Here is a 23346-nt window from a genome sequence, read left to right on the forward strand (position 1 = left end):
CTTTCCTTCTATATGCCCTTGCAGCATCTGCTTCCTTGTCTTAATCAGTGGGGTAATCCATTCAACACAAAGCCATTCTTCTATATTTGAAAACACAATAGACATCTAATTGAAGTTCCCTTTCATACTAAGGTCAGCATATGACTCAAAATACTGTGTCAGCTGGGATTTTGGCTGGGCAGGCTTAGGTGCACAGGCAGCGCTTTGTCAGTTCTGCTTTCCTGGAAAATGGTGCCATTTTTTTCAGCTGAGGTTAGACCAATGCTGAACTGGTTAACGTGATGCAAAAGTTTGCTCCCCACAACTCAAAAAGTGCATTTGATTGCCAGGGAAAGCATCTGATGCTGTAAGGTCCCACCATATGAGTGGCCGTTCACAGGAATCCAATTGTAGTAGGTTGTAATTCAAGCAGATAAAGCTAAGATAGAAATTGCCTGTCTTCAAGTTGCAGCATTTAAGTTCTCGTTGCCTGATTCTGATTGCAGTTTCAATAGGCGATGAGGACATTAAGGACTTACAGAAAGCCACTTGGCATATCAAAGGGTGGGGGCCCAAAAGCGGTCAAGTATCCTATATAAGATGCAATGGTTTCTATGGCAACTGAGGAAATGTTACTGCACTTCACTCATTTTTCTTTTATTAAATAGGTATACGGCCATGTTAAGCCTGCAAGTGATCAACATAGATGTTAGTGGTTTTGATTAGTTCATGCACCAACCCATCATAGGAATGGAAAGTAGCACAAGAGATTTTCTGTTGCGGCCACGTGGGCACAAAGATAATGTAACAAGTCAGGATGTTTTAGATGAGGGCAAGACTAAAAAGTTTCTGGAATGTCTTTTACTTAGTTTTAAAATAGCACTTAATTGAGTTGGAGTGATTCTGTCTGTGAAGCACCTTTAGCAGGGAATAGAACAAAATCGATGTCATTTGTCACATTAATTGCAAATTCAGGGTATAATATTTCACATATTCACTAGGAAAGAATTTCAGCTATGTGGCAAATTAAACTGCTTGCATATAAAAAAGTAGCATCTTCTGTCCAGAAGGCAAAGCAGCAACTGGAAATAAGAGTGAATTCAAACACTCCTTGGCCTAAAGCAACAAGAAATTAAAAAAAACCCAACCAAGCAAAACCCAACAAACAAATCCTTGTCATTGTATTTAGTACAGCCTCATTTTCCCTGTCAATGCAATGACTGTCCTGGTCTTTTTATGCCTCCTCACTTTCTTTTCGCTCTCTTTTCTCCTAGCTCCTTCTATGTAGTCTACACAGACTGCTAGGGATGTGCCATCAAATATACAATATTTGCAGGAAACAAAGACGTTAGGAACTGTGCTAAAGCAGAATTCAAAGAGAGAGGTAGGATGGGCTGTATTCTAGCCAGAACACTACAATTTTAAAAAATATTACAGTATACTTATAAGTCATTGAAGATATAACAGAGGTCAAGATCCTCCTACAATTCCAAACTTCTTCCCCGTTTTTACCTCCTGACCAAATAAGCTTGAATACTAATGTAAAAACTCAGTAAGTTAATTTAAATGAATTTAAATTACATTCCTGAGAGGACAAAACCCTGAGAATGAAAAGCAATATGCATAACTACACACAGACGCTTGCAAATATTAAAGGAGAGTAATACACTCACATAAAGAAATCTTATTTCCTCTGAAGAATAGGAGATATTGTTAAAGTCCTTGATTAAAATAATTACGTTGAATAATAGGAAGAATTAATATATTAACTAAGAGTTTATCATAGTGGAAAAATTTAATGCTTGGCCATAAATATAGAATATGATAAAATGTCTTCAGAAAATGCTATGCAAGAAAACTAGATTCAAATTTGTACAGCTCTTAACACAATGATGTTCTGTTCCAATAATGAGAGAGTCTCAAAAGGAATCGTTTCTACTGAGGGAATTATGACAGCAAAAGCTTAACTGTAGAAAAGTTCTTTCTTGACGTCAGAACACAAATCCATAGTTTCTCTAAATGAGTTTAGGCTGACAGGATGGTCCCATAACTTCTCTAATTTTACAGCCCATCATCCTCAGTTCCACTGACCAAATCTGGAATCCTTTACAGTGTAAATACTGTCCCAATGCCATATGTATACATATACATGTCATGCAATGGGTCATTTCCTGGAGATTGTGGTGGAAGTGTGCAGGAAGCTCTGTTGAGCTCCTCGCTTGGACAAGGTGCTTCTACACAGAATCACAGAATAGTAGGGGTTGGAAGGGACCTCTGGAGATCATCTAGTCCAACCCCCCTGCCAGAGCAGGGTCACCTAGAGCAGGTTGCACAGGAACGCATCCAGGCAGGTTTTGAATGTCTCCAGAGATGAAGACTCCACTACCTCTCTGGGCAGCCTCTTCCAGTGCTCTGCCACCCTCAAAGGAAAGAAGTTCCTTCTCATGTTTAGGTGGAACTTCCTATGCTCAAGTTTGTGCCCATTACTTCTTGTCCTGTTGCCAGGCACCACTGAAAAGAGCCTGGCCCCATCCTCCTGACACCCACCCTTTAAGTATTCATTAAGTGTTTATAAGCGTTCTACAGACACATTAATTCTTGGAATTATGCAAAGCAGTGTCCAGAGCAGGACATCTCAGCCCTCAAACGAATGTTCAGTCAGGATTAAAGGGCTTCTCTTCTCCATTTTAGCATGCGCCTCATCAGGAATTATTGAGAGGTTTGTGCTCACACCTCTGAATGAGTTCCAGAGCCCAAAGGACGTGTAGGGAATCCTCAGAAGAAAACATTAGATCCAACAGATAGGACTGTCTGTTCAATACTCATCCTGTCTTTTCAAACTTCTGGGCTTAATTACAGGTGCTGTCTATTGAGTTATTCATGTTATTAATCTAATGTAAATCTAATGTGAACATCTTCTCAAGGTACAAGGTGAAAGCTTCTCTGCCATGATGATTTGACCAGTAACACTGAAAAAGAAAACTAAGACCAGGATATCAACTGTACTGAAATCTTAACTCACTTCAATTTCATAGAAAGCAGCAAATGAACAGAGAGCCTATTTCAATGCATATTAAATACAAAATACAAGTTCCCTTCACCTTCAGCTGTTCTTCAGGATAAAGTATAAAACGCCTTCCATTTTTTCAGACTAGTTATCTGTGTCCTGTAGCCTACCACTGCTTGTGATGTTACTGAAGGTATAGAGGAAAAAAAAATCTCTTTGATTTTTAATATGACTTAAAAAGCTTCAGGTATTTTGCATATTTTTGACTGTACATGCCTATGATATGGGAAGATGTTCATAGTTCTCTCATTTTAAAAAGTCTTTTTTTCATTCCTTGGTGTGAAAAATAGTAAGAAAAACTTACTAGTGGAGTACCCAGGAGGAAGAGTGACACAATACACACAGTGATATTGAATATTCAATATAGATAAGAATTAGCATCCATTTATCATGAACATTATAGCTTCCTCAGTTCAGTATGAATTTAAGAGGTTTTGAAAAATTTATTCATTTTACTTGCTAATAGTGTGAGGGTCAGACTACACCTGCAGTGTATCAACTGCAGGAAAAGTAAGTTCTGCATAAGCATAGCAGTTTCCCTCTCAGACAACCTGGTATTTGCACGCTATCCTGCACACTAATGAGGTAGAGAAGGGTAAATAGTAGCTCCTTAATCCCTTCCTGGTGAATCTACTCTTGCTAATAAAATGTCTTTCAAAAGGGGAGGGTTGGAGCTATCAGGCAGATCTGGATGACAAACACCAGTCAGAACAGAAGGGAAATGCGAACAGGTACACATAAAGTAAAAAAAAAATAAAAATCAAAGTTCGGGGAAAAAAGTATCATTGCTTGTAAATTCTAAGGACAGCTGTGGTCTCTGTTCTTGCTTTTCTGTGAGTTAGTGGTAATGTCCAAGATTATAGAAAGGGATAAATCTGTGCATACATTCAGAGTTAGCAGTGTACGACTCCCATTTTCAGAACTTGAGGGTTCGATACCGGAGCAGTGCAGTAGTCAGTCTCTCAAATGTGACTATACATAGAATATGCACAGAGCCTTCTCACAGCAGGGTGGGAACTCCACCCCCTTTAGGGCCTCAAGAAATCTCTGCAGGGTAAATATATAGCTGATGTTGTAAACACAAAGTAGAGCGAGACAGAATTCAGGAAACTCAAGCTAAGTTCAGAAGATGTTTACATTGACTATGAAAATCTGAAAACAGTGTTTACATTGAGAGAGGCTTTCTTCTTTTCTGGCTTAATATAGATTCTTTATCCAAACTTGTCAAAACCTAATGCACACACTTTCTGATTTTTAATCTGAACTTCCCTCATACAAACCTACTTTTTTTTCTTCAATTCACTTGTTTTATCTAATGCTGCTTTTTAAACAGTTGCATCTATTACTGCCTACCTCAAATTTAATTTTATAAAATGGAAATGTTACTATTTCAGTAGGTTTGCTGATAACTGCAGTTATGGATACATTTTCATTTTTATGCAGCAATAATTGGTGTGTTAGTGTATCCCAACTGGCTACTATAGTTTCTAAATGATGCACTCAAAAGTATTAATCAACAATGTCTTTCAATGTTACTTCATATTCTTGAACCATTGTAAGATTTTTTTCCACCCTTGTGTTAAAAAATGGATCACCTGCAAGGCCTTGTGAATTTTAATACATTACTTTGACACTGTTGTGTTAGCACTAGGGAAACAAACAAAAAAAGAGGTTGCATTCTACAAAGTACCTGTGAGAATTCTGGGGCCGAAGCCTGTGAACTGGATAGGCATTTATATCAATACCATTTCCAAAGGTCATTACTGTTCTCTGTATACTCCACTCCTCCAAAGCAGCTTGAATATTTGTTCAGAGAAAGTGTCTGTATTTTTCAAATAGAATATGAAAGCCTGGAATGAGATCCTGGCCACAGTGAAGTTAAAGGGATGTTTTCCATTGACTGCATTGAAGCTAGGATTTCATACCATGGAGATTCAATAACAACGTGCCAGTTCACCATCAAAAAATTTGAAGCTAAAATCAAAATGGAGTAATTTTCTTGCTCTGCATTTTTTTCTTCTTTGTTTGTATCAAAGGATCCTTGCTAGCCAAGTGATTACGTCTGGAGATATCAAGCTTTGTGTTCAAAACTTAGCTCATACTATAATTCAGTTTTACTACAAACTCATGGCTTTTACATTTTCAGATATTGATGGTAATACAAATAGCCTTGATTTCTATTGAAAATTATTCATTTATCCCATATATGACTTGAATTCGTCTGGGTACAGTGTATGACACTGTCTGCTTTTAACGTTCTCTGAAATTATGGTTCAAACTATGTTCAAAGCTCAGATGTCAACTTCCCCCAAACAGTGGAGGCCATAGTTGAACATTTTTTTTCACTGTGTTCCATGTACATAATTTTTCTCTAGAAAATCTAGTTGCATTTTTAATAAACTGATTTTTTTTTTTTTCACAGACTGGTGAAAACTAGTTTTCTGGAACTAGGTTACGCACAGACTTTGGTCCATTTAACAAGGTCAGACTGTTTATTCTTGACCAAATTCTTTCCCACTGTAAAAAAGGTACTTTTAAATGCCACATTCCAAAACCAGTGCCAGTAAGTCACTGAAGCATATTTTCCCACAAGAACTGATACCGTGCACAGGCCCCTCCTTATTTAATTCTTCTGGTGTTTAAATTACATAAGGTGCATGATGTCTTTAGTGTCACTAATCACTTAAATCCATCCATAGCTTAGTAGCACTGAATCTACACAGTGCCAGCTGTGTCTTTATTAACTTAAATAGTCCCATTCATTTCAAAGCAACAGTGACTGAGCAGCATCAGACAGCAGAAGAGAAACAAAAAGACAATTAAGTACAAAATTTAAATATACAATAAAAATAAAACAAATGCAAAATATTCACTGTTGATTTAAAGACAGACCCTCTTATTTGCCTTATAAATTGGCTTAGTTTGATGAAGCCATGCGGATTTATACCAGCTGAAGTATGTGGCTATTATGACCTACTGCAATAGCCATAAGAAAATATAAACCAATAAAGCCCTTCCTATTTTTAAGCTATGTTTCCAAGCTCGATTTTATTTTATGGAGCCAGAATATAAATGTGGAAACAAAATTAAGGAAAATATCATTACATTAAGAGGATACATATCTACCTCTGATCCTCTCTGTTTCAATGTTATACTGAGCATGTTTTGAGATATGTTTTTTCTTAATGTAACATGGCACTCAAATCACCCCAGCATACTAAACTGCACACCAAGATTTTAAAATTTTCCAGCAATCATATTCCGCATTTTAAGAATGACTTGATTGGTTCTGCCCTTGCAAATGCAATATGAAGCAGAACATGTAAGAGTCACATGAAAAATGTAGATCCAAATTAAGCAGGGTTAAAAAGCATCAGCTAGATCTTTTTCTGAGATGTACTGTCATTGAAATTACAGTACCAGTGATGAAAGCATATAGTGAAAGCAGTGACCAAAATATATTTGCAAGGTAGCCAAAAGAGTGTCTAATGAACTTAAGAAATATATATTACTCGTAATGAATATTAGAATAAATTTACTCAAGTACTCATTTTGAAGCTGTTTTAAAATACAGAATAGTCAGGAAAAGTGTGTTTGATTATACTTTGATTCAAATGGAACACCTGAAAAATTCCCCCCCCCCAAATTAAAAAATATTCAAAGGTTCTCCTATCTGTTTTTTGCACTGGAATTTCAAAACCTTCAATGTGACTCTATGACTCTATGCGCTCTAACGTGAAATCCATGCCGTGCTCTTTTCTTGCACTTGAAGAACTGTCACATTGTTTAATAGAAAGCACTTCAAAAACCCCAGAATCATAGAATCATAGAATTGCCCAGGTTGGAAGGGACCTTTCAGATCATCTAGTCCAACCATCAACCTAACTCTGACAAAAACCTTCACTAAACCCTATCTCTAAGCACTTGGTCTACCCGTCTTTTAAAATCTCCAGGGATGATGCCTCAACCACTTCCCTGGGCAGCCTGTTCCAATGCTTAATAACCCTTCCAGTGTAAAAATTTTTCCTAATATCCAGTCTAAATCTCCCGGTGCAACTTGAGGCTGTTTCCTCTTGTCTCAACTGATTTATGGTACTCCCAAAGATATCATGCATTGGCTGCTCCTGATAGCTTTCATTTTCAAGCTCATACCTTACTTTTAGGGGTAGTAGAGAATCTCACAGACTTAGGCCTTACATTTTCTTACACCCAAAATATTTCTGCTATGAATATAACAATGTATGCCTAGAAGAAAAACATTCCATATTTTTCAAAGACACAACATCCTCAGGTTGCATTAGTTTATAGAGTCTTTTGCCTGAAAATTTAATCAAAATAGGGGACTCTCGTATTAATTTTTTATAGGATAGGTGAGGAGTGGCAAGAAGACATGAAGTGATGATGGAAGTCATGTATTTCTTTGTTTTGCTTCATAAAAAAGGTGTAGAAAATCATGTTTCCCTGAACAAACCAAACAGAAGGATACAGTTTTCCTTTGGGACTTATTCCAAATACTTCACCCAGAAGTCTCAGCTTTCTCAACATTTTGATGCATATGTTCCTACTGAAGTCTGTGTGTGACGTGTGTGTGTATATGTTTGTACACTGCTTCCCATTGCTTCTCTCACTCTCACAGGTATCTTCTCAAACACCACTGTCTCTTCTGCATTTCCATTCGGATTTCAGTCAAACCTGATCACCCACATAACTTATATTCCTAACTGGCCTTGTATATGTCATGTATTTTGGGTGGTGGTTCTTATTATTTCAACTATATATTTCAGAAAAGTGCTTAATTGCTTTTACAGATTTATCCAAAACATGCCACTGCATTTATGCTTCAATCAGACTTCATTTCACCAGGAACTGTCTCAGCTCTCCTCATATCTTGATGGAATCCTTGATAGTGATGTTCTTTATGACGCACCAAGAGCCCAAACGACAACGGTATCAGGATCGACTTGGGCTGGATCCATCTCATCTGACTTCAGACCTAAATACCATGTAGATGTTCACATCTGAACTTGACAGTCAGTGCAAAGAAGTAGTTACTTTTAGAGTCTGATTCATCTGACTTAAGTGTCTTCTTTGAGCTGAGATAATTCACTCCTCACTTTACTGATTACACCGATTAGGAGATCTCCTTTGATTACTACTAGGCTACTTACTCAGTGGACTACCTTAGAGTTAGATGCCCACTTGGTCAGATAAATTCCACTTACAGTATTTCTATGTCAGGAGATATTCATACAGCTTTTGAAGTCCCCTTATAGTTTTTCCTCCTCTGCCCAATTTCTATTCAACTGTTTCTCAGATATCCCCAAGAAATAGTTTTTGCTTTTAACAATAATAGGTTATCTGGGACACAGGGACACACCTTGATAGTTTTATCCTAACTGCAAATGTATCACCTACTACAGTTTTTTCAACTTCCTTTTGGCAACATATATATATGTGTGTGTGTGTGTGTGTGTGCGTGTGTGTGTGTGTGTGTGTGTGTATTTGATAGGTGCTCAGTGGGGATTGGTGGGACAATGCTGAGTTTACTACAGGATCTATCTATTGGCTTCCTATTCATCACTGCATTTATTCAGGTCAGCATTGGACAGTGGCACTCTCTGAATTTCTTCAGTATTGATTTTTACACCCTAATTTCCCCTAGCCCTCTGGGACAGTATCAAATCCCCCTTTTTAAAACCTTTTTCACATGTTATAAGCCACTGAGCATTTTTAATTTATGAGAGATTATCACCAATTTTTCCTCAGAAAAATCCAAGCTGTTCCAAATTAGGACAGTTTCTGCACCAATCAAGTGGTCCAAATCTGATTCCTGTCAGAAGAATCATGGTCCCTGCAGATCCATGCAGTGTGTACGACGTAAATATAGATCATTAGCTCATACTTAGACATAATGAATGCTGAGGCACACTATAGCTTTAATGACTTCTGTATGCTATCAGAATGAATATTATATGCTGATTCCAGTCCCTTTTGTGCTGTTCTACAAAGGTACACAGCTGAACTCCAGCTTTGACTGTAAAGTTTCAAAATTGCAGATTCCTGACAGACTTTTTCCCTTATGTTTGTGTGCAATTTGCCTGGGATCCTGCACCCAGTGAAGAATTAATTCATTACAATGTCTGGTACTGTCAAGCTTCTTGTGTTCCTACTTTGTGTATCCTCAGCCATGTCAAAAGATGGCCTACTGCTAACAGTTAATGTTGACTGATGGGCTTCTGTCCATGCTGAGGTCCAAATGCATCTGCAGCCATGTGCTTCACCGCTACTCTCAGTGTAGGTGCTGTAGCGAGCTGGATCTATTTTTCTCTTAGGAAGAAACTTCTTTGCCGTATAACCATGGCATATCCTGCACTTGTTTTCTGTTTTCTCCGTGCCCTCCACTGAGTAAAATTCTTCCTTTAGTTTGAGCAGCGATTTCCCAACCCCAGACTGTGCAACAGTTTAACAAGTAGATCTGAATCTTTCTTTCACTGATACCTGTAGTTATCACCTGCTGTTTCTCCCCACTCCTTCTTTCCTAGTTGATTCCATATCTCATCTTTAACTTCCAGACTACTACCATCTGCGACCATTGTGTTATCCAAAGATGATACTAAATTCCACCTGCCAATCAACTTTTCAACTCACATACCATGATGCTCTCATTTGGGAAGCTTTTAACTGAACAGGAGATAATTCCAGCTGTCCTAGTGGATAAACCATGAACATTTGTCCTTCTGTAAACTACATGAAAGGAGAAAATAAAAATCTTTTGAGGATGCATCTTTCTTTGCCAACATATTCCTCATGGTTCCACTTAGGGCCGCACTTGCGATCAGAACTTTACCAAGGCACTCAATCTGTCCTATCCTCAAACTTTCTTTCATACAAATGACAGTGAAGATATTTTGGAGATTTAAGCATTTCTAAATTCTTGTTTTTTCTTGTGTGGCATAAGTTCTTTCCATACTAGTGAGATCATGATCTAAGTCTGTAGTGTTTCCATGTCAATATTGCCATGGAACTGTAAACTCTGGAATTTGTGCCCAGCGTGAACCAAAAACGGTTTTGAAAAGGTTTTGAAAACAGATAGGTGAAGGGAGAAGAACTCGTAAGAACCATTTCCAACACTTAAAATTAAAAAGTCTTGCTCTTATTTTCACTTATACAGCTTTTCACCCGAAATAATTTTGCAATGTTGGTAAATGAATAAATAAACTTTCTGTAATAGGAACACAATGCTCCGTACAGGTGGCTGGCTGTGGAGTTGACAGTTCTGTACAGCTGCAAGTTTCTTGGCTTTAGTGGAAACTCTTCCATTCATAGATTTTGTGCGCAAGGTAAAAGACCTCTTTTGGAATGAACTCACCATCCACTAGGCATTCTTTCTCCGGTTCTACAGAACAGAATATATGTATTTCCAGATCATTTGTGCTAGAAATAAGGCTGTTAAAAATATTTCTTCCAAAACCAGCTAATTTACCTTAAGTACAGCAGATGAATCTGTGCAGAATAGAAGAAATAAATACTGTGGACTGCCTTTTCCACTAGCTACTCAACTTGTCCCAGACAAAGATGTCTTGTTCTGAATTGCCTCCAAAGTTTTTTGGATAGTTAGTGTACTTCCCCTTAAGGGGGACTTAAGGGAATTAATATTCATTGTAATAAACAATAACTCTTTTAAGTTAAAGGTATTAATTTTGAATGTTAATAGCCATACAAAATATGGCGCTGTAATTTTTCTTCTGAACTATAGCTAAGAGTAAAGTCCAAGAACTAGCTGAAGGCACATCTCTGCCTCCATATATTTCTTCAAAACTTATTTCTTCTTTCCTGCTGGTCAACAATGAGCGAGCTGTTCACATGGCAGGTTTCCATGGTTACAATCTTGCCTAGGGCCCTCATGGTATAACTTATATCTTTGTTAAATCAAAAAAATATCTCCTGCTTCCTAAGCAGAAAGTCCCTACTCCTGTTATTCTTCTCTTAAATCTACAACATGACCTCAGAACACAATCAGCATGAACTTGCAGGTGGTTGCTTTCCCTCCTTTTTTGCATCAGAGATTTCTCCTGTATCTGTGCTCACTAGATTCATTGGTCATGTTTTGTAATGCTAGTTGGTTGGGGTTTTTTTCCTTTTTGTCATCTGCTCTTTGTCACTCAGGCTCAGCAAATGATCAAAACTCTGATCCTGTTTCAAATCAATCTGAACTTTAAAAACAAAAATGTACTGAGTCTTCAAATAGTATGCAGTCGTCGTCCCCCCCCCCCCTTTTTTTTTTCTTCTTTACTGGAAAGCTACTAAAAGATTCCTATGTCATTATGATAGTTGCCCTGGAGAGCAGAACAACTTGTTGACTGCAAACCAATTGCCCACAAATCAGTTCTTCCATTTTGATCACAAGTTTAAAGGGTATTTTCATAGACTGTATCTGCAGAACAACTTTGCCTTGCACTCATTACAGAGGTAGCAAAATCCACAGCAATCATTAGTTTATCCACTACTTTAGCCGTTCCGATTTGCACTTGAATTCTACAGACTCCATTTTCAAATTCAGTTTTCCCAGTTTTGCAATGGACAGCTTCTGTGTGCATTTCAGAACAATTTGAAATTTTATTTTCATATCTCCTGCTTAAGATTTTTAGCATGTCTCATTCAGTAACTAATTTATTACCTTTCTGCACATTTCATAGAGCCAGTTATGCATTTTATTAGACTAATTTCGACTACTGCTACTCATCGATCTGACCTAAACAAAAACTTAAGCTACTGCTTGTACCTTAAAGGTCTGACTTTCAGTCTGGAGGAATTTACTGAACTATATTGGGAGGTTTTGGTATATACCAATATATCCGGGCTGGCTTTGTATTTTTGAAAAGCATTCTGCAGTTATCTTTCATGACACTTACATTTAACTGAATTATTTCTTAATCTTGGCACTGATGTAGATTTTTCTTGTTTTATAAACCAAATATAGCATTTTTCTACTTACCTACAAATGCAATTTATCAGATCAGAATCTCCTTTTCCATTGTCTTTTAGACATAGAACTGTTCTTCTAGAGTTTCAGAGAAGCAGATCCTGTGGTAGCTGTATCATCTTTCCATAAGAAAATATTCAATTTCCCTGGCAAATCTTACAGATCCCCTGCGTGCCTTTGGCTTCTTTGCTATACCTTTATTGCAAAACCCAGTCACTGCTAATATGTCTTGTCAGGCTCTGTGGTGTCTGTGTGTTGTAAGAATACAAGTGTCCCTCTCTTCTCTCTAGCTCTTAGTAGTATCCACTCGGACTGATGGCTGTCCTTGACATATATATCATGGCCTTGAACAGCTGAGGCTGAGTATAAATTCTGAAGCACCATCAGAGCTGGGCTACCTAGAAAAGCTACCAGAAGTGCTCCTTTCTGTTCCTTTTCCTCACCATTCACATAGAGTACAATGCTGAAGTCAGCTTCCCTGGGATTTTTGGTAGGCACTTCTATTATTTGAGCTGGGAAAATTAAGTCTGCAGGATGCACACTAAGTAAAAAAAAGATAAACAGTCTCCTGACAGGTTCATTTTTACATCCAGGTGTGCACTTCACTTCCACAGTAGCCTATGTTTCTGCTTACTTTCATGTGCTGATTTTTCAGTTCAAGTCCTTGTTGCAGATTATTTCTGTTAGCCAGTTCCAAGTTTATCCAAGCTTTTCTGGCATCCTCTGTTTCATGGGAGCCTTCTGATCAGGTTTTCAGCGGTCAGGTTGGTTGTCGTTCATTGATGTGACTTGCCAGGTTCATCCCATTTCCAGATGGGGAACATTGCAACCAGACTTCCCACTCTATCTGGACTTTTTCAACTTGCTGTCCCAACAATGATTCCATTTTTGCCTTCAGATCATCTTTCATCCCTATTTGGGAAACTTCCAAGGTGTCTTTTCACTTCTTTAGTTGAGTGTCTCTCTGTTTTATATCTCATTTCAATTCTCTGCACTCTCATGCCTTTATTTTAACTGTAGCTTCCTTTGGTTTATGAGACCATCTCCACTATTGGCTGCATCTCATCTTAATAAAGCCAAGTAGCTCACCATTTACTTCTTTGGAAAATGATTTTGCTCTGACATTTATGACAATCCATCTGACCTGCTGAAAGCTGTTTCCATTCAGGGTGGAACTCGTAAAGTGCATCTCTTTGATATTGACTACATAATGCACATGAAATCTTGAAGGGGCAAATACAGAGATATGGAACTGGAATGGACTGTCTCAGTCATCAGTATTTGCCAACTGTACCACAGGCATTCATGAAGCTCTCTCTCAAAATCAGTTATATTTCTTGCCTGTGCTGATCCTACAAGAGGCTGCTTCAGAATCTCACTACTTGTTTTCTAACTTCCTGTCTAAAGTCATTTAAGCCCACTTTAAACTAACTAGTTCTATAGGCCACCATTATTTTTTTAACTCATGTTCTCCCTCTCTGTCTCCTTCTTGATGTTTTTAGATATCAATTGTATCTACTCTCATGATTCGTTTTGTTAAATTAAGTCAGGTTCTTCTTGTCTCACAGAAAATAGTGTCCCCCCTTCCCTGATTGTTAGACAGAAATCTGTCCTTCCCCGTGCCTGTCCCTGCCCAAAATCATCTCTCAGCCACAGAGAAACTGAACATCTCACAGTACTCTAGATGAGGTCTGATCAACTAATTTGTGTCGTGACATCAGTATTTTCTTATTCCTAATAAAATATTCTCCACATAACAGTCTAAATTTGCATTTGCTCTTTTCATGCATCTAAACAGTGGTTCATCGCCTGCCTGTGACCTCTGCAGCTTGTTACCAAGCTATTTGTAAGATCCCCAGAACTGAGGAATTCACCTTGTAGCTCAATGATTCTTTTATCATAACGTATTTTCCTCTGGATTTATCCACTTAATTCTAGACGATGGGAAGTCTAGAGAAATCTGGTTTAATTCATTGGTGCCCTATAATTTACTGAAATCTGGATAATCTAGGACTATTATACTTCCACTGTTTATCAAATGAATTATCTTTTCATGCTTTGCAGGGATGAATATATACAGCAATATGTAACTGATTTCTCTAATGCAGGGAGCCGACTACAGGGCCTTGGCCATCTGCTACCATTCAGCATACAATAACAAAGAATATAATGGAGTTAAATTAAGAATGGGAAATTGAAGGCTGGACATCAAGGAAACTTTCTGAGAGTGATTATATAGAGGTTTTGGAACAGGCTCCCATGGGAAGCGATGGAATCCCTATTTCTTGGCACATTTAAAGTTAACATGGGCAAAACATTAGAAATGACATAACAGAGAACAATCCTGCCTGATTCACAAAAGGACTGGATGATTTCACATCTCTTCTACTTTTGAGCTCTAGAATTCCATGCCAGCAACATTGAACAAGTACTAAATATTGTTAGGCTAAGAGAAATTTTCTTGGGTGTACCTGTAGAAGGTAATTTTCAGTTAGAAATACATTCTACAGCAGAACTTTGGCCAGTGCACAGAGAAAATTTATGGATACTTCCCTGCCACTGCAAAAACATGTCAGCGACTCATTTTTATTATATATTAAGCCCTAAGAGCATTTCCGTCAGCAGCGTACAGACACCTGCCTTCACTCTGGAACAGCACGAGCTCCAAGGAGAGTATGCTATTTTCTCTGCTCCTCTTCCTTTGGCTGTCTCACATTCAAGTACCAAACAGGCCCATGCCTGCTTACCCTGTGTGCTCTGATAAGAGCATAACCTGAGGCGATATTTTAGCGTTTCAGGATGGTTTGAAATTATGTGGGAACAGTTTTGTAAATACACGGGGAGAGACCTTGTCAAACAATCAAATTGTTTTTACAATCCAACCCACTCAATTATCTCTGGGAGTAGATGTAAAAACAGACCCGCTTAAATCAACAGAAAAATAGTACAAAGAAGATGTAAATCACTGGGTGGGGGAAATGCATCACATATTTTTATATCTGAAAACAGAAGATAGAAGTATGGTCACACAATAGCAGGATGCTCTTTTATAGTATAGAGAAAACACACAGTAGTAATTTTCTGCCTTTCTCTCCCCTTTTTACAACCTTCCCCCCCCCGTTTATTTAGCAGATTAAGCACAGCCAGCCTGTTCCTTACAGATTCAGTTCTTCTACATCCTAAAGTCCACTCACCACATATTTGTATGAAAACTATAAGTCAATACTGTACCATTACTAACAATATCTACTGTATCTTCTTAAGTAAAAGAGAAGGAAAATAAAGAGAAAAGAAAACAAAATAAACCATTTCATTTTATCTTCACATCAATATGTGAAGACCTATTCGCACTGAGTAAATTTTTCTTGCACCAGTGGAACTGTACTGCTGCAAAATACCACCAAATTTCAGCCAGAGGTGAAAAGAGAATGCCTCACAAAAGCAGAATTAAGAGGAACCTAAGTAAAATTATCAGGTGTCACATTTAAAACAAAATAAAGAGCTTTTTTTACAGTGGAGAAGATAACTGCAGCCCGAAGTATAAAAGGTTCAAAAAGTAAGTAGATTAATTTCTGAAGGATGGATACTTCAGTAATTATTATAGATAATGATCCAGATACAGTCTCCAGCACTGGAAATTGCTACATTTCTGATTTCTGAAAGATGGTTGTTACTCTCCTTCCTAAACATCTTCTGTTGGACATTATCCTTTGGCAGTGTACACAGTCAACCTTTGGTCCAGCCCAGCAGAAACTTCCTTAGTTCTGATACGAACTGTGCTCAGATTTGTACCTTTTTTCCCTTTTTCCACCAGCACAAGGTAAATTTATTCTGCAAGGTTGCACTGGTGCAGCTGCAGGGCTGCAAAACATGCTCAGCTCAGTGTGGACAAACTGTATCACATGATGTATATTATAATGTTTGCAGCTCTGAAAAGGAGTTTTCTGGCATAGAAAATATTCTCATGTGGAGCCAATTTGCTTGTTTACTGTGAAATCATTTACTTTCTTTGAAAGATTAAAAGATAGGCTCTTTACAGTTCATGATAAACCTGGGTCTGAATCAGGGCAGAGGGTTGCATTCCCTGCATTCCTCACAGGTCTTGAGGGTGAGTTGTGGCATCAGCTGCGGAAGAACAGCACAGAGCCCTGAACCCAGGCCTTGGCACCGAGGGCACAAAAAATACTTCAGACATCGATACAGATACCCTTAGCATTTTTGTTAAAGTTGGATACAGTCAGAGCCTTAAATGAACCAGTGACTGGTTCATCTAACATCTTCAAAACAGTGTAAGTCAGCATGAGTTGTGAGGTTTTGAAAAACATTTCCGCCTTTGACTTAGTTTAGTTATTCAAGTCCTCAGCTGAAGACTTCAGATGTGGTTTCATAACTGACTCCAACAAATCTAAGACTGTGTTGTCTACGGAGTGGACGACCCCATCTTTCTGATCACCTTCTCCTGTGTGTCAGTGCTTTCACTCATGTGGCCGTGCGGTGATTTGCATCTGCTAATCCACCTGAAAATGAACAACTACTTTTTATGGAGCTCATTTTTAGTCGGACTGGAAGGGCGCGACCACCAATGCCGACGCAAGGGAAGTGATGGGAGTATGTGGTCAAAAGCAGGACCATCCTTTCAGCAGCAGTAGAAATGTTGCATCTACTTAACGCTGTGAAACATCTCCCTTAGAATACTATCTCTAGGATGTGGTTCTAAAAATAACAACCTTGCCATAAATCCTCTGTCTCTCTACAAGAGCAGCTAGTACTGCTCTTCCAGACAAGTCTTTAAAACTTTAAAGCTTCTTACAATGGGCAACAAAAATTAACAGTCAGTTTTGAAAATTATTTTATATGATCATAATGCAGATGAATAAAAGAAACTTCTATTCTAGTTTCCTAACTTTGTCCACATGTATTTCTGTATTGCCTTTTGATAATATTCTGACATTGAGCAATCTGTTTTTTCATTGTTACTCTCATATAAATCTGAGCCCTCTTAGTGAACACCTGATCTGAATGAAGTCAATGTAAATATATATTGAAATGTTTTTAGTCAGCTGCAGACTTTACTGTCAATGATAATGATTTCTGTTCTTAAGATGGCTCCAGAGATAAATGACTCATTTTATGCGATGGAAAGAACTTTCCTATAGGGTGTTTGGGAGGATTCAATAAAGATTCCTTCAGCTATCCAGATGTTAAAATATCAGAGAAATTCACTTGTTTCTTCACAAAGCCAGATACATGGACTTTTTATGCACAACTCTGTGTTAGTAGGGGAGACAGATTTTCCTTAAATAAGCCAACCAATTTAATCATACTGCATTCCTAAATAGCCACAGCCTTTCAGCAGCATCACTGACAAGTTCAACAAGACATATTTTGATCCTCTGGATGTCTGTCTGTGACTCATTTTCCTTTTAAGGGACATTTGGGTGGACTGAAGAAATACATCATGAAAAAAGAACTGGAGATCGTGGCTCAGATCTAAGGTGATGTGCTTCCTCACAACAGTGAAGGCTCAGTGCATACCAAAACCATGTCGCTTCCACCTGTCAGAGGGAGGAAGATTTATGCTCTTATCAAATTATGGATGAGATAAAATCTAGTGTCATTGTACTGATTCCATCAGGGCACTTTTTAACCCAGCCCAGATTTTGATTTTGATTCACCAGAGGCAAGTGCTTGATTAATTTCCATCAATCTACACCTATGTTTGATGTTAACTGAGCGCTTTAAACAGATTGCTGAGTCAGGCCCATTTAAGGATACCCACTGCATCTCAGGTTAAAGCTGTACTGCCACAGATTCCAGGTATGCTGGAACACACCCAACATAATAATGGACTCTGCAGGGTGTATTTCATACAAATAAATATGTGGAAATTGGGAAGCATAGTATCAGGAAGAGGTGGCCATAAATAAAAGGAAAAAAATAACAACACAAAAACAAGGCAAAGCAGAAGAAAGTTCTTTGAGTGTGCTCTTAACTATCATATTAGCTCAGATGAGAGTTTACATTCACATTATTTACTGACAGGTGGCATTTATTAGAAAATTACAATGCCAACAGGGGGCAGAAAACAGGAAAGCACTTTTTCCTCTTTGGAAGAGAGTTTTTCTATCTTTTTTGTTGTTGTTTTTGTTTCTGTAACTAATTTATATTTTTATTTTTACAAAGTAAGCCCAGTTACTGAAAATTATTTTATGCTCCCTTGCTACTATACCAACAAAATGAAATCCAAGTTCCTGCACAATGTGACATGTAAACCATTTGTGCTGAAGTGATTGCCAGAAATGGATGGAAAGTTTTTATCCTAAAGAAACACTCAAATAAAATGCTAGCGTAATCTAAAATTAATCACTGACAGTAACTGCGGGATTTTTTACCCGAGTCTAGTATTCAACAACTGAAGAACATCGGCAGATAGTGTGATGTGTTTTCCCTTCTGATGTTCAGTAAATCTGAAAACAAGTGTGCTTTATTTTTAAGGGGAAGACATAAAGCAATTTTGTTGGCATTTCACAGGAAAAAAAGGCATCAGTAGTGCTGCCATCTAAGGTAAAGCACACATGTTTTCAAAGAAAGTATTATGAGCGTGTTACAAACACTAACATTTTGCCAGTTTCTCTCAGATCCTGATGCAGGTCAGGTTTTAAAAGCTAGACAGCCTCAGCTCCACCTAGATGCTGTGATCACAACTGCGTGCACTTTTCTCACTTAGCATTCTCATGTACCATGATTCAGCTTCATTTCCCTTCTTCAAGGCAGTTCGAAGTCAACAAAAATAGATAAATGGCTTATTTTTTTTCATAATGTAACTACAGATTTTGTAAAAAGCCACTTGCTCCTTTGCTCAGAGAAAGTTAGAACCATGCGCCCATTTTCCTGCACCAAGAAAAAAAGTGTGACAGTTCATTAGCTTTTGCTATCAAACTCTAAAATTACACAGTCACATCAATCCACCTCCTCTGTCCTATGGAGCTTCTCTGTTATCACAAAGCCTATTCAAAATTTCCCCAAGGGCCAAGACCAACACTTGAAATAGCGTGTAACTTTGTACAAAACCAAAAGCGTGCCCTATTACCCACCCTCTGAGACAACCCCGCCCGACCTCGTTCTTTCTAGTGCTGTTATTTCAAACCTGTATCAGTTCTCAGTCTGACCACAGCTGGGAGTAGTGATCTCCACCCTGCCCCCCACAAGCCTGCGTAACATTAGTTTGAATCTTTTATTCATTCATTGACAGAGATATCAAGAGGTTCCTTTAAATGACAGCAATATGCCCGGACGACTGATCTGCCAGAAGGTTTCTTTAGCAGTGTGGAAGTAACTGGCTACCAGAGAGAGACTGCTTTGAAGTTGCCGTTTGCAGCACCCAGAGTACTTGTATTGGATCAGTTTTTACTGGATTACTTTCATGGCAGGCTCTTTTTGAAGGGTTTCTTTGTCAGCAATGAATGAGGATGCATCTTGGGAATGATCTGATACTTCAAAAGATGATTCTTGTAGTTTATCTTGCAGCAAGCTTCTCTTCTGAAGGAAATGCTGCAGAGCCCTTGTATTGATCACAACGATAGCGCATGCAATGTGCCTTTTATCACTGGGCTCTGCACTATCGCTTTTCAATATAACTCTGAAGCAAATCCTTGCAAGCTAGGACTTCGTGTAGATATATGCTGTCTTTTATAATGCAACATTTTTTTCTGCAAACACTTCAAAACAAAGCTGGTCCTGCTGAAGTCAATGAAAGTTTACTTACTCCCTGGTGAAGAACTGCAATTAAGACTATTTTGGAAATGGTAAAGTCAAGAATATCTTTATGTTTAAAAAACAGATTTCTTCTTTCAAAGTTTTCTTTCCTGTATCGAGTTTTAATGGAGGAAAAAAGGGAAGAATTCACACACCAAAGCAGCTAGCCAAAGGTAAAAGTTACGTTCAGAAAAGGAAAACTGATGGCCTGTGTCACAGCTAATACACATTTAGTAAAAGTTTCTAAACACAGCAGTAAGCCTATAAGGAGCAATGAAGACTGACATTTAAAACCATACCACATCATCGCATTGTAGGCAACACTCCCCTGTAGGTTTCCACGCACCCAGACAAAAGGTGATTTTGAAGGTGTTAAACACCAAGTGTTTTAAAACCAATAAATTTTTAACTCAAAAAAGCCATGATTGTAGCTGTTTTTTTAAAATAAAAAAAGGATACACTAAGTTCTAGGTGTGAAAGCCATTATTCATGCCTATGCCCATATACTTTATTTGCCATTGGTCATTGAATAATTCAATTATTTTAGTACTCTTTAGCAATGACAATTGAATGCTTGTGTGAACACAGTACAAACTTGAAAGTGGACAATCCCTTAGTCTGAGTCTGAACAACTCTTGTTCACAGCAGTGCTAAGGGTTATAGCTAATGGGTTTTGAAACATGATTTCTAGCATGCAAGTACTAGATGCTTGAGCATACATACATCCTTTGCATAGCAATTCTGGCAATGTTATGTTTTTGCCTCAGTAGATGCACTCTGGGTCTTTTGACCTTCCTTCCTATGCAGGCTACATGATAATGGACAAACTCCTGATGAGTTCCGTGGATATTTTTTCCTAATTTTATGCAGAAATTTTAAAAAATGCCCTGCGGGAAGCCTTACAACACTCTGCAATTTTAGCTTAAATGATTTTATGCATCAATAGAAATACTCATTGAAGCTGTCACTGACTGGTAACTGGGACGTGAAAAATTACAGCAATTCTGGAACAACCTTTCTCTCCTTTTCTGCAAAGCTCTGTTTTGAGTTACAATGTGATCAATCCTCACTGACCTCCGCAGAGAGATTCTTTCAGCTTTGGATTAGGCTACAACATACAGGCAACAAAAAAAAAACCCAGCCCCAAAACACAAGTTTACATATGCTTTATGTGACGAGGGTACTTTTCTATGTTTAGCAAGATGATGATATCATTTTTTGTTGCTTCCTGCCTTCGTTCACACTGAAGCTGGAACCCAGGATGTCATAGTTACATCACACAATGATGGGAAGACTCTTACGGCAACTAATAATAACAACGGATTGCTTTTTATCAACGTCAGCCAGACTAATTTCTACAATACAATGTAAAATGCAAAGTGGACTCCTTTCAGTTTCTTTTCTCAGCATTCTCCCTTTCCTGTCTTTAGCGTAAGTGATACTGCCATGGCAGTTTTGATACTCAGAATAGAAAATGGAACCAAAAAAATTCACGAGCAGGCAACAAAATCAAATGACACACAACATGCACGCGGCACGGTTACTCTTCAATGCACTTCAGAGATGCTGTGCCAAGCTAACAGCAGCTGATTCTGGGGGCAGGGCCAGCAAGCATGGAAATGGGGTCAAAAAGCAAGGAGCTGGCAGGGCTTCTCTACCAGCATTAATGCAGAAGAGGGCCAAACCTTCTGGGAGTGAGCTCATGTCCGAGCCAAGGACAACCAGGAGAGCTGCTGGGAGAGGGGCAACAGTGGCAGGGGGCCTAGAGATACTGGAGGTGCTCTTTAACAGCTGGCTTGGGAAATAGCTGTGATTTTGGCTGCCGGGTCCACTTGAGCTGCCTCCAGCACAGCCCTGCTTGGAATCACTCGGTAACATATGGGAGCAAGCATTGAACCCATATTCACAGAGATGGAAAATCAGAGGCATGACAGTGTGGCATTTTCACAAGCATCTGTGTATTTTTTCAGGCAAGATACCTGGTGATCAGTAAGAGTTTTATCTTAAAATAGGTACTTCAGAAACTTTCACCCTACCTGTCTGGCTTAACGTGCAAAAGAAGTCAGTATCACAACAGAAGCTAGACTGACGGAGTTTCAGAAAACTAGCATGTACCTATCCTTCAGTAATCAGTCATGATTTAGTTTAGGACCAGTAATCAGTAATTGATTATTTGTACAAAGTAACCACATCAACTCGAATCCTGCATGGAAAGCAATTGTTTTCGGAGACACAAGTAACTTCAATGGCAGAGATGGTTTTAGAAGCAGCGTTATAATATGGGATAAAAAGCCAGGAACACAGAGAGTAAAGCACGCTGTTGCGTTAAAAGAAAAAGAAAAGCCTCCAGAAACTTACCACTGAGGTAAGAGCCATCTGAAAACTGTAGATTCGTGCAAGGCCAAAGTCAGCTAACTTTATCTGCCCGCTGCTGGTTACAAGGATATTTTGGGGTTTCAGGTCCCGATGCACCACACGATGTGAATGCAGAAAATCCAGTCCCCGAAACAGCTGAAGCATCATATCCTAAATACAGGGAAGAAACCAATAAGCAATTATCAAGACAAGGTGGGAAACAAGTAAACTCCCTGTCATAACCTGAAAGTAATTTAATAAATACTGACTTAAATATGTGCACAGGAGATAAAAACAACTATTAATATAAAATGGACAGGACTTTGCTAGAACCAGCTGACTTGAACAGGTGTCCTTATCAAGTTAATGTATTGTTTCTAGTTGAATTATTTGAGGTTGATTGATAGAATTATAAAGACTGGTCAACACACTTAAAAGAAATAGCAAAAGCATGTCTGTAAATCCCAGGACAACTTCAAAAGAATGCTGTCCAAGTAAGAAAAATACATAGCTTTTTGTTCTTAACTTTAAACCACACAGAACTTTGCATCTCAGAAGCTTATGCTTTGTCCTGTCCCAGTGAGGTGCATCTCAGAAGCTTATGCTTTGTCCTGTCCCAGCGAGATGAAATTTCACTTCAACAGGCACAAGGATCTGTTTCAATCAGAAATGCTGTTTAAATGACAAATTCACCAGGAGTTAATGTTATAGAGGGAAAAAGTTTACTTGGCAAAACCTATTGCATAGAATTTACTGAATACGACAGACGCTACCTTTAGATCAAAGTTTATCACTAAATCAGTGTAATAATCATAAGTTACAGTTCTCATTTTGCTTTCTGTTTTGTTATAGTGATGCAATCTTCTATGACATTTCCACAGTTGAAGAAACTTTTTCGTCTGTGCTCATGTTTTCCCATTTATCTTAGTAACATGAAAGGAATGAACCAACAGACTCAAACCTAAATACTAGAAATCCCCTGAGTTCCAAATTAGAAGGATACTGTCAACTTGAAAACTATATTTGTAAAACGGGCTGTTACCAGATGAGGCTGCAACAAGTAAGAAACAAAAGGGATAAAGAAAAAGTTTATTTTCTGTATGCACTTGACTTGAGTCCATGAAACTCTAGCTCTCTGTTTGCTGGTGACATATGCCCTTTCCATAAGCCACGCAGCAGGGTGTCCGCCAATCCTGTTATTAGCAAC

The 23346-nt window shown here is 38.3% G+C and overlaps 1 protein-coding gene across 2 annotated transcripts in view; it reads right to left on the minus strand.

The window, feature by feature from the left end:
- The window catches only part of CDK6 (cyclin dependent kinase 6), a 127446-nt gene that overhangs the window by 47430 nt on the left and 56670 nt on the right, over positions 1-23346 (minus strand). For both annotated transcript variants that reach the window (XM_074574678.1, XM_074574679.1), the window contains exon 4: positions 22143-22310. In XM_074574678.1, coding sequence (XP_074430779.1) covers positions 22143-22310 — 168 coding nt within the window. The remainder of the gene's footprint in view (positions 1-22142; positions 22311-23346) is intronic.

This window comes from Larus michahellis, chromosome 2 (assembly GCF_964199755.1).
Source record: "Larus michahellis chromosome 2, bLarMic1.1, whole genome shotgun sequence".
NCBI classification, from domain to species: Eukaryota; Metazoa; Chordata; class Aves; order Charadriiformes; family Laridae; genus Larus; species Larus michahellis.